At 40.7% G+C, this 12559-nt stretch overlaps 1 protein-coding gene across 1 annotated transcript in view; it reads left to right on the top strand.

The window, feature by feature from the left end:
• The window catches only part of LOC110530307 (BMP/retinoic acid-inducible neural-specific protein 3), a 94463-nt gene that overhangs the window by 42315 nt on the left and 39589 nt on the right, over window positions 1-12559 (top strand). The window contains exons 3-4 of the mRNA XM_021613236.2: window positions 9352-9542; window positions 10784-10965. Coding sequence (XP_021468911.2) covers window positions 9352-9542; window positions 10784-10965 — 373 coding nt within the window. The remainder of the gene's footprint in view (window positions 1-9351; window positions 9543-10783; window positions 10966-12559) is intronic.

Genomic DNA, 12559 nt, shown 5'->3' with positions numbered 1-12559 from the left:
GAGTTTATCAACCCTCCCTGGGCCTCCCAATTTCTCTTAGCAAATTGTCTGACTTGCTGTTTAACTATAATAATTCTGAATGATTAATATTGGGTCATCTTAACCTGGATTGGTTGAATGCCAGTATCAGTTAGACTGAAGGGTTTTTGTACTAAGCTACATTTCTCAACTGATAACTAAATCAACCTGCCACAACTTAAAACCCCCTGAAAAACCATCTCTTCAGGATATCATTCTGACAAATGCCCCTCATAAGAATACATCCAATGGAATCTTTGCTAACAAGCTCAGTCCCATTGCCTGTATTAGAGATACTAAACTACCTAAATTGTGTCCACGCATTATTACAAAGATACATTTTAGAACTTTCAATGAGCAACATTTTCTGTATGACCTGGGGTTGAATGGTTAGGAGGGTCTGTCCTCTATCTCTGATTAGGATCAGGCCCTTAAATGTTTTACCTCTCTGTTTAACTCTGTAGATACAGTTGAAGTTGGAAGTTTACATACATTTAGGTTGGAGTCATTAAAACTAATTATTCAACCACTCCACAAATTTCTTGATAACAAACTTTCTTGATAACAAACTATAGTTTTGGCATGTCGGTCTACTTTGTGCATGACACAAGTAATTTTCCAACAATTGTTTACAGACACATTATTTCACTTATAATTCACTGTATCAAAATTCCAGTGGGTCAAAAGTTTACATATATTAAATTGACTGTGCCTTTAAACAGCTTGGAAAATTCCAGAAAGTGATGTCATGGCTTTAGAAACTTCTGATAGGCTATTTGACATCATTTGAGTCAATTGGAGGTGTACCTGTGGATGTATTTCAAGGCCTACCTTCAAACTCAGTGCCTCTTTGCTTGACATCATGGGAAAATCAAAAGAAATCAGCCAAGACTTCAGATTTTTAAAAATTTGACCTCCACAAGTCTGGTTCATCCTTGTGAGCAATTTCCAAAAGCCTGAAGGTACCACGTTTATCTGAACAAACAATAGTATGCAAATATAAACACCGTGGGACAACGCAGCCATCATACCGCTCAGGAAGGAGACTCGTTGTCTCCTAGAGATGAACGTACTTTGGTGCCTAAAATGCAAATTATTCACAGAACAATAGCAAAGGACCTTGTGAAGATGCAGGAGGACAAAAGTATCAATATCCACAGTAAAAGCATCATGTTGAAGGAGTGCTTTGCTGCAGGAGGGACTGGTGCACTTCACAAAATAGATGGCATCATGAGGTAGAAAAATTATGTGGATATATTGAAGCAACATCTCAAGACATCAGTCAGGAAGTTAAAGCGTGGTCACAAATGGGTCTTCCAAATGGACCATGACCACAAACATACTTCCAAAGTTGTGGCAAAATGGCTTAAGGACAACAAAGTCAAGGTATTGGAGTGGCAATCACAAAGCCCTGACCTCACTCCTATAGAAAATGTGTGGGCAGAACTGAAAAAGCATCTGAGAGCAAGGAGGCCTACAAACCTGACTCAGTTACACCAGCTCTGTCAGGAGGAATGGGCCAACATTCACCCAACTTATTGTGTGAAGCTTGTTAGAAGGCTACCCAAAACTTTTGACTCAAGTTAAACAATTTAAAGGCAATGCTACCAAATACTAATTGAGTGTATGTCAACTTCTGACCCACTGGGAATGTGATGAAAAGCTGAAATAAATCATTCTCTCTACTATTATTCTGACATTTCACCTTCTTAAAATAAAGTGGTGATCCTAACTGACCTAAAACAGGGAATTTTTACTAAGATTAAATGTCAGGAATTGTGAAAAACTGAGTTTAAATGTATTTGGCTAAGGCGTATGTAAACTTCTGACTTCTATGCCTTATAATATAAGAGATTAAGGACAGATCTAACTCACAGTTCAGTCCTTCAGACATTTTAAGAATACATGTCTTTCTCTGGTTAGAAAAGCAAAGTCAACATGCGTAATGAATTGTGTATCTGAGAGTTGTGGAAACCAGCTAAAATGTGGAAATTTTTTTAACACCACCCCTTGCCCCAGCATGTTATAACAAACAGCCTCTTGTCCTATAACAGACAACAATGACATGTGTGGTGCTTTTAATAACAATTTTGCCTCAGCTGACCATCTATTTGAAATAAATAGTTTCTGAAAATACCTCAAGCTCCACTAGTCTTTTATTCACTTCTAAACAAATAGCAGAGAATGATGCACTTTCAGGCACTCACTTTTTTTAAAGAATGAAGTGCCTTGCAAAAAAACTGTCGCTTCATTCCTTTCTACTGCAGCTTTCTGCCCCCGTCATTGTAGAACTGTTGACCCACATTTTGTTTTTAACAATTGCTTCTGGTGCTATTCCTAAAATCTGTAAGGCGGCGCAATAACTACCGCCCAATCTCTAAACTATCTTGCCTTGCAAAAATATTAGAATCACTGGCAAACTCTCAGCTAAGAACTTTTTAACTTCAAATGATATTCTTAATGTGTACCACTCTGGTTTTAGACCTGGACATAGCTACACTTGTCTTAAATTAAAAAATAAATTGCTGTCATATTTATCGATCTGTCCAAGGCTTTGCATCCCCTACTCATTCAAAGGTTGTCTGTAATGGGCATCGACCAGGCATCTTGCGTCTGTCAGACAGGACACAATATGTGCTTTCTGATGGTTTTAAGTCAAATTACCTCAATATTACTAAAGGTGTCTCGCAGGGGGTCAATTTTGGGACCTGTCCTCTTTATTATTTATATAATTAATCTGCAAAAATGGAACATTCATCTGTATGCATATGACACTATTATGTACGCTATTGCCACTACAGCTGACCAGGCTAGGTAGGACCTGCAATCTGATTTTGTTGCCTTGCAGAAGTCCTTGTTGATTTAAAATTGGTACTTAATGCGGAAAAAACTAAATGTATTTTGTTTTCTAATTTTCTTAGAAATATTTCAGATGGCTTACGTATTTATTCATTGGATGGTTCTTTAATCGAGCTGGTTCCTGCATATGAATACCTGTGTATTTGACAATAAATTGACATTTAAAAACATACGTATGAGCAAGTTAAAGCTAAGATTTAAGGTAGGCTTCTTTTATAGAAATAGATCATGCCTCTCCGTAAACAGCAGGATTCCGATTGTACAGTGAACTTTCCTGTCAGTTCTTGACTATGGGGACAAAATGTATCAGAATGCATTAGCCACTACTCTTAACCCTTTGGATGCCGTCTACCATAGTGCCCTTTGCTTTATCACAGGTGACAGTTTTAACACAAATCACAGCATCCCATATCAGAAGGTTGGCTGGTCCTCATTAATGTCCATTGGGTCACTGCATTACTCACTCTTTGTTTACTAAGTTCTACTACACAAGCTTATGACCTACCTAGTGTAACTTTGTTGTTGAAGTTTAAAACATTCAACATTCAAAGGGTTGGTTAACTCTTGAGGTTATTTGGGTCTCCACAGAATTAAGGAAAATCCGCTTAAATTTTTATGCGTCCCACTGCTGTAACAATTTGCAGATCTCATTAAAATTGGATGTTGGGACCTAGTAGCTGAGAAAGGTAACTGTTGTTTATGATTGTTTTAGTTTTTTGCGTATGTTATACTGAGCAAAAATATAAACGCAACATGCAACAATTTCAAAGATTTTACTGAGCTACAGTCAATTGAAATAAATTATTTAGGCCCTAATCTATGGATTTCACATGACTAGAGAGCATAGACCCACCCACTTGGGAGCTAGGTCCACCCACTGTGGAGCCGAGCCCGGCCAATCAGAATTATTTTTTCCCCCACAAAAGGGCATAAATCAAATCAAATTTTATTTGTCACATACACATAGTTAGCAGATGTTAATGCGAGTGTGGCGAAATGCTTGTGCTTCTAGTTCCGACAATGCAGTAATAACCAATGAGTAATCTAACCTAATAATTTCACAACAGCTACCTTTTTTTTTACACTTTACAAGTGTAAAGGAATGAAGAATATGTACATAAAAATGTATGAATGAGTGATGGTACAGAAGGGCACAGGCAAGATGCAGTAGATGGTATTGGGTACAGTAAGTACATATGAGACGAGTAATGTAGGGTATGTAAACATAAAAGTGGCATTATTTAAAGTGGCTAGTGATACATGTTTTACATAAAGATGGCAAGATGCAGTAGATGGCATAGAGTACAGTACATACATATGAGATGAGTAATGTAGGGTATGTAAACATTATATGAAGTGGCTAGTGATACATTTTTCATCAATTTTTACATTATTAAAGTGGCTGGAGTTGAGTCAGTATGTTGGCAACAGCCACTCAATGTAAGTGGTGGCTGTTTAACAGTCTGATGGCCTGTTTTTCAGTCTCTCGGTCCCTGCTTTGATGCACCTGTACTGACCTCGCCTTCTGGATGATAGCGGGGTGAACAGGCAGTGGCTCAGGTGGTTGTTGTCCTTGATGATCTTTATGGCCTTCCTGTGACATCGGGTGGTGTAGGTGTCCTGGAGGGCAGGTAGTTTGCCCCCGGTGATGCGTTGTGCAGACTCACTACCCTCTGGAGAGGCTTACGGTTGTGGGCGGAGTAGTTGCTGTACCAGGCGGTGATACAGCCTGACAGGATGCTCTTGATTGTGCATCTGTAAAAGTTTGTGAGTGCTTTTGGTGACAAGCCGAATTTCTTCAGCCTCCTAAGGTTGAAGAGGCGCTTATGCGCCTTCTTCACCACGCTGTCTGTGTGGGTGGACCAATTCAGTTTGTCCATGATGTGTACACCGAGGAACTTAAAACTTACTACCCTCTCCACTACTGTCCCGTCGATGTGGATAGGGGGGTGCTCCCTCTGCTGTTTTCTGAAGTCCATGATCATCTCCTTTGTTTTTTGACGTTGAGTGTGAGGTTATTTTCCTGACACCACACTCCGAGGGCCCTCACCCCCTCCCTGTAGGCCGTCTCGTCATTGTTGGTAATCAAGCCTACCACTGTAGTGTCGTCTGCAAACTTGATGATTGAGTTGGAGGCGTGCATGGCCACGCATTCGTGGGTGAACATTGAGTACAGGAGAGGGCTCAGAACGCACCCTTGTGGGGCCCCAGTGTTGAGGATCAGCAGGGTTGAGATGTTACCTACCCTCACCACCTGGGGGCGGCCCGTCAGGAAGTCCAGTACCCAGTTGCACAGGGCGGGGTCGAGACTCAGGGTCTCGAGCTTGATGACAAGTTTGGAGTGTACTATGGTGTTAAATGCTGAGCTGTAGTCGTTGAACAGCATTCTCACATTGTCCAGATGGGTTAGGGCAGTGTGCAGTGTGGTTGCGATTGCGTCGTCTATGGACCTATTGGGGTGGTAAGCAAATTGGAGTGGGTCTAGGGTGTCTGGTAGGGTGGAGGTGTTATGGTCCCCTACGAGTGTCTCAAAGCACTTCATGATGACGGAAGTGAATGCTATGGGGCGGTAGTCGTTTAGCTCAATTACCTTAGCTTTCTTGGGAACAGGAACAATGGTGGCCCTCTTGAAGCATGTGGGAACAGCAGACGGGGATAAGAATTGATTGAATATGTCCGCACCTTTTGGGGGGGGGGGGTACTGTCACGCCCTGACCTTAGAGATCCTTATTTCTTCTCTATGTTTGGTTAGGTCAGGGTGTGACTCAGGTGGGAGAATCTGTTTTCTATTTCTTTGTTGTTTTTGCCTAGTGTGGTTCTCAATCAGAGGCAGCTGTCTATCGTTGTCTCTGATTGGGGATCATATATAAGTTGTCATTTTCTGTTTGGGTTTTGTGGGGTGTTGTTTTCCCGTTTAGTATCTGTGCCTGACGGAACTGTTCGCTTTCGTTTTTTGTATTTGTTATTTTTGTTTGAGTGATTCTTGACAATAAAGATCATGAACCCTTTCCACGCTGCGCTTTGGTCCACTCTTCCTTACGACAACGAGCGTTACACCTTGCCCTGATTAAAAGCAGTGGTTCTCGCTGTGTGAATGCTGCCATCAATCCACGTTTTCTGGTTTGGAATGTATTAATAGTAGCTGTGGGTACGACATCCCTGATGCACTTGTAAATAAACTCGCTCACCGAATCAGCGTATTCGTCAATGTTGTTGTTTGACGCAATGTGGAACATATCCCAGTCCATGTGATCGAAGCAATCTTGAAGCGTGAAATCAGATTGGTCGGACCAGCGTTGAACAGACCTGAGCTTCCTGTTTTAGTCTCTGTCTATAAGCTGGAAGCAAGAAAATGGAGTCATGGTCAGCTTTTCCGAAAGGAGGGCGGGGGAGGGCCTTATATGCGTATAATTAGGGACATAAAAAAAAACCTCCTTAAAATACTCCCCTCAGACGTTCCCACAGGTGAAGAAGCCGGATGTGGAGGTCTTAAGCAACATGTGGTCTGAGGTTGTGACGCTGGGTGGATGTACTGCCAAATTCTCTAAAATGACATGGTCGGGAAATGAACATTCAATTATCTGGCAACAGATCAGTTGGACATTCCTGCAGTCAGCATGCCAATTTCACACTACTTCAAAACTGTGTGCAATTGGCATTGTGTTGTGTGGCAAAACTGCACATTTTACAGTGCCCTTTTATTGTCCCCAAGGTGCACCTGTGTAATAATCATGCTGTTTAATCAGCTTCCTGGTATGCCACACCTGTCAGGTGGATGGATTATCTTGGCAAAGGAGAAATGCTCACTAACAGGGATGTAAAAAAATGTTGAATTGAAAAATATTGAAAAATAATATAAAATTGAAAAATATTTCAGGTCATGAAAAATGTGACCAACACTTTCAGTATAACATATGTTTACATTGCATTCGGGAAGTATTCAGACCCCTTAACTTTTTCCACATTTTGTTTTACGTTACAGCCTTATTCCAAAATGGATTTAAAAAGAAATCCTCATCAATCTACACACAATAACCCATAATGAAAAGCAAAAAGCAAAAACAGTTTATTTTTTTGGTGCAAATGTATACGTTTTTTTTTTAATACCTTACTTACATGAGAATTCAGACCCTTTGCTATGAGCCTCAAAATTGAGCTAAGGTAAATCCTGTATCCATTGATCATCCTTGAGATGTTTCTACAACTTGATTGGAGTACAACTGGTAAATTCAATTAATTGGGCATGATTTGGAAAGGCACACACCTGTATTTATAATGTCCCACAGTTGACAGAGCAAAAACCATGTCAGGAGGTCGAAGGAATTGTCCGTAGAGCTCCGAGACAGGATTGTGTCGATGCACAGATCTGAGGCAGGGTACCAATAAAATTCTACAGAATTGAAGATCCCAAGAACACAGTGCCCTTCATCATTCTTAAATGGAAGAAGTTTGGAACCACCAAGACTCTTCCTAGAGCTGATCGGTTGGCCAAACTGTGCAATCGGGGAAGAAGAGCCTTGGTCAGGGAGGTGACCAAGAACCTGATGCTCACTATGACAGAGCTCCAGAGTTCCTTTGTGGAGATGGGTGAACCTTCCAGAAGGACAACAATCAGGCCTTTATGGTAGAGTGGCCAGATGGAAGCCACTCCTCAATAAAAGGCACATGAAAGCCTGCTTGGAGTTTGCCAAAAGGCACCTAAAGTACTCTCAGACTTTGAGAAACAAGATTATCTTGTATGATGAAACCAAGATGGAACTCTTTGGCCTGAATGCCAAGCATCATGTCTGGAGTAAACCTGGCACCATTCCTACGGTGAAGCATGGTGGTGGTAGCATCATGCTGTGGGGATGTCTTTCAGCGGCAGGGACTGGGAGACTAGTCAGAATCGAGGGAAAGATATGAACAGAACAAAGTGAAGAGAGATCCTTGATGAAAACCTGTTCCAGAGTGCTCAGGATCTCAGGAGCAAAGGTTCACCTTCCTACAGAACAACGACCCTAAGCACACATCCAAGAAAACGCAGGAGTGGCTTCGGGACAAGTCTCTGAATGTCCTTGAGTGGCCCAGCCAGAGGCCAGATTTGAACCCGATCGAACATCTCTGGAGAGACCTGAAAATAGCTGTGCAGAGACTCTCGGTCGCAGTGTGGACTCCCTGTTAAAATAAAGTTTAAATAAAGGCTAATATATACTGAAAGCAGCTGTTGTGATCCAGGTTAAATCCATACATACTGTACAGTTGGTTACATTTTGTATGGATTTAGGCTTCCTCATGCAAGCATGCTTTATGAATACATTTTCTAAATCACGCCCTCAACGCAGGTGTGGAATACATTCTCATCTGCAAGATCTGATACATACAGAGATCCAGACGATGTTATTAACTTATTAAACATTATCTTCTATGTTGTAACTGAAACTAACTTAGAGGTAACACTCATAGAAATAGAATGAATCACTCTAATTATATGGTGCTATGTTTCACAAACACGTACAAGTAGAAGCCTTGGAAAAAATTATGTTTCATTGAGTAACATAGTGGAATGTTAAAACAGTGGTAATATCCAGGTGCTCTGTTGTTATCGAATGGGGAATGGAGTAGAGGTAGAGAGTTTTGGCTTAAATAATTCCCTACAATCCTGCAGAGCTGCAGGTGCAATCAGCTTGTTCTAAAGCCCTTTAATTAAGAGCATCTATCATCATTAGCACTGGTACGGTCAGCCAATGCTTTTTACAATTAACTCCTCGAAATCCCCATGGAAGAAAAGTAATGTTCTGTTCACAACCTCTGTCATCACAAATTTTTCAGTCAAGACAACATCATCCAAAGCTAATAGGCAGCATCTCATGGTCTTTGCACATTATAGGCAAAGACTTGTATGACAATGTGATGTAAGATTTGAGGTTTACTTTGGACGCTTGGATTATCCCCATCAACATTGGCTTGCTATTGCTTCGTATCCCTCAAAATTATTCCAAAGACCGGTGTTTTTAACATGGTTTTGAAAGAAATGTTTGTGTACACTACTGCACATTTTTACAGAAATTGAACTGTAGAGTTTGTTCTTAAAGTCTTTGAAATTGTGCAAGCCATACTTAGTACTAAATAACAGTATGCAATTACACTTTAATTATTATACTTACATGGTATGGTACTACCAATGTTATTCCTGTGGCAAAATGCCTATATATTGTAAGGTTGGACTAAATATGTTTTCTATACTTTCTTTCATTGAATAATGATCATCAAACATTTTCCATGGTGTGTACTGTATGTTGTCAAATAACTTTAAATATATTTGATGTCTATACCATTCATTTACATCTCCTGTAACATCAAGCTAGATTTTCTGCTGATATTTGCATTCCTCACATAAGTATCAGCCAATGAAATGACCCAAACACCATGAATCAGATGGATTTAAACATTTTCCCATGGTTCACTTGAATTGAGATCAGTTTGTTGTTGCAGGGAATTCAGCCATTGGAAAGTGAACAGCTTGGCTACAGAGAAGAGGGACGTTTTTAAGGCACCCTTGCCGCTGGCGCCAGAGTTTCTACGCAACCTGAGGTTGCTGGGTCGAAGACCAAGTCTGCAGCAGATCCACGAGAACTTGATCAAGAAATATGGAACTCACTTTTTGGTGTCTGCTACGCTAGGAGGTAAGCAGCTTCAAATACACATACTCAGTGGCACTTAGCTTTAGGCTTTGTGGCTAAGGGATGTTGTTAGTTACTCATCTTAGTCTGTTCTCAAAATTGCTTCGGTGTAATTTCATCTCCTCAGATATTGATCATGTTGACTGCTTTAAAACAAACCAAAAGTTACTCATACTGTATATATTTAGTCTGCTCATGATATCACTGTTGACAGGGCGACAGGTAGCATAGTGGTTAAGAGCATTGGGGCAGTAACAAAAAGGTCGCTGGTTTGAATCCCTGAGCAGGCAAGATGGAAAAATCTGCTGTTTTGCCCTAAAGCAAGGCAGTTAACCCCCAATATCGACTGCTGCCCGGGCGCCGATGACATTGATTAAGGCGGAAGTCCCATTTTGTTTGAATGCATTCACTTGTGCAACTGACTAGGTATCCCCATACCAGTAATTTACGTCGAACAAAACTTATTTTTTAAATCCATGATTGAAGTAATGCTGAATACATGAGGAAATTCCAACAGTTATGCACATAGTTTGAGATATTGAATCCTCTTCTCCCTCTAGCACCTAAAAAAACTATTGGACAAATAGTCCTGGTTGTGGTCTCTAAACATTTGCTATGACATCAACCAGAATACTACTACGTCTGATGATATGTAGGCACTAATTATGATGCCACTTAATGGTGGATATATGAACTGAAGTTACAGAGTCGAAGTGACAAGAAAGATGAATGCAGTGGAAAAGCCATACTGAGCTCTTGTAATTACCGGCTCAAACAAAAGGGATGGGACTATACACTGCATGCTAATGAGATAATTGCAAATAGCAATGCACACATTCTTATGCTGGGTGCTGATGGTATCTCATAGCCCCAAGGTAGAAGAGAGCTAAGCACGCTGTCTGGTCTAGCAGAATCATGTGAATACTATAGTGTTCTTTTGAAAAGTCTGGGTTTTCATACAAGACAGAGATAGACTGCAGACAGATTATGAAGGTCTATGAGCTTTTGTCTGAATGCCTCAGTTAATTCCTTTCATGGAGGATAATGGCACCCATTACTCTCAACAAGTATTAAAACTTTCGGTGTCATTATGATTAAAGTGACCCAGTTTTTGTAGTTGTTCTTCTTTTTTTAAGGACCATGTGTAACTTTGATTGAATATCCCTCTGGGATTTTTTTTCTCTTCTATTCTATTGTCTTCTATTGTCTTCTATTCTATTGTCTTCTATTCTATCTTTCTACAGGAGAAGAATCGTTGACAATCTTCCTGGATAAGCAGAAGCTCAGTAAGAAATCGGTGGGACAAGGAAACAGCTCTGTGGTCTCCCTGGAAGTATTGCATCAGTTGGCTGCCTCTTATTTCACAGACCGCGAGAGCACCTTGAGACGACTTCACCACCTACAGATAGCCACCTCCGCCATAAAGGTAGATCTACTGCTACTCTCAAGGACACTCAGTCATTGAAGCATCCAGTTTCTTTTCTGAATATGTTTGTTTAGTTTGACAGAGTATATTCCATTTTTCAACTGATTATACATGGAACTTGTATTTAGCAGGTTTATTTTTTATGTGAAACAAAATGAAGGTAGGCTACTGAGACCTTTGGCATTGAGAATTTGTTCTGTCTGTCTCTAATACAATGCTTAAGGTCGCATGGTTAATGTTTTGTTGCTTAGCAGCTAACTACTTAGCATACATTTGAGTTCCAAACATACACTCTAAAAGGCAGGATTATCATCTGCATGTATTCAGTACTACTGTATCATGATGACAGGAGGTGAGTGGGTGGACAGGGCTTGCTTTAAACTCATTGAAATAACAAAATTAATTTAACACAGGAGTGTAAGATTTCTCAACTTTTCACCTTGATAAAAAAAACGTATTCTGAACATTTGGGACTTGGCCATGATTTTGGATATATGCTTATATTTGACATTTTAGTAATTTAGCAGACGGTCTTATCCAGAGCGATATTAGTGCATTCATCTTAAGATAGCTAGGTGAGACAACAACATATCCCCATCGTAGGAAGTACATTTACGCAGACGTGGGATTTATTTAAAATACTCTTTAAAGAGAGGTGGGGTTTTAGACGTTGTCAGAAGATGGGCAGGGACTCCTTTGTCCTGACGTTAGGGAGGAGCTTGTTCCACCTTTGGGGTGCCAAGACAGAGAAAGTCGAGCATTGACAGTTTGAACAGGAACTGCCCAGTGCCAAGACATCAGATGTGCAGGGTAGGGAGAGGCAGTTCCCTTTGCTGCTCTGTAGGTAAGCACCAGGGACTTGAAAATTATGCAAGCTTAAAGGAAGCCAGTGGAGTGTGCGGAGGAGCGGGGTGACAAGAGAGAACTTGGGAAGATTGAACACCAGGTGTGCTGTGACGTTCTGGATAAGTTGCAGCCAAAACAGGGTTGCAGTACTCTGAATGGGAGATGACTAGAACCTAGAACTAGAACACTTCCTACAGATGTTCTAGAGCAAGAACCTTTCAGGAGTGAGTCAAAAGAAAGGAGGAGAGGGCCTAGAACTGAGCCTTGGTGGGCATTAGTAGTAATAACATGTGGTGCAGACACAGATCCTCTTCGCACCACCTGGTAGGAGTGACCTGCTGTGTAGGATGCAATCCAGAAGTGTGCAAAGAATGCACATTCCACGCAGCCCTGCGAGGGTGGAGAGGAGGATACAACCAAATCAAATCAAATTGTATTTGTCACATGCGCTGAATACAACAGGTGTAGAGCTTACAGTGAAATTCCTACTTACAAGCCCTCTTAAGGATCTATACAGATCGGTGTCCCAAGTAACAAGAAAAATTCCCAGGGCATAGACATATCTGATATTGGCAGAAAGCTTAAATTCTTGTTAATCTAACTGCACTGTCCAATTTACAGTAGCTATTACAGTGAAATAATACCATGCTATTGTTTGAGGAGAGTGCACAGTTATTAACTTGAAAAGTTATTCATAAACCAATTAAGCACATTTGGGCAGTCTTGATACAACATTTTGAAGAGAAAT

The sequence above is a fragment of the Oncorhynchus mykiss genome, chromosome 8, assembly GCF_013265735.2.
Source record: "Oncorhynchus mykiss isolate Arlee chromosome 8, USDA_OmykA_1.1, whole genome shotgun sequence".
Classification (NCBI taxonomy): Eukaryota; Metazoa; Chordata; class Actinopteri; order Salmoniformes; family Salmonidae; genus Oncorhynchus; species Oncorhynchus mykiss.
This window is presented reverse-complemented; position numbering and strand designations above follow the sequence as displayed.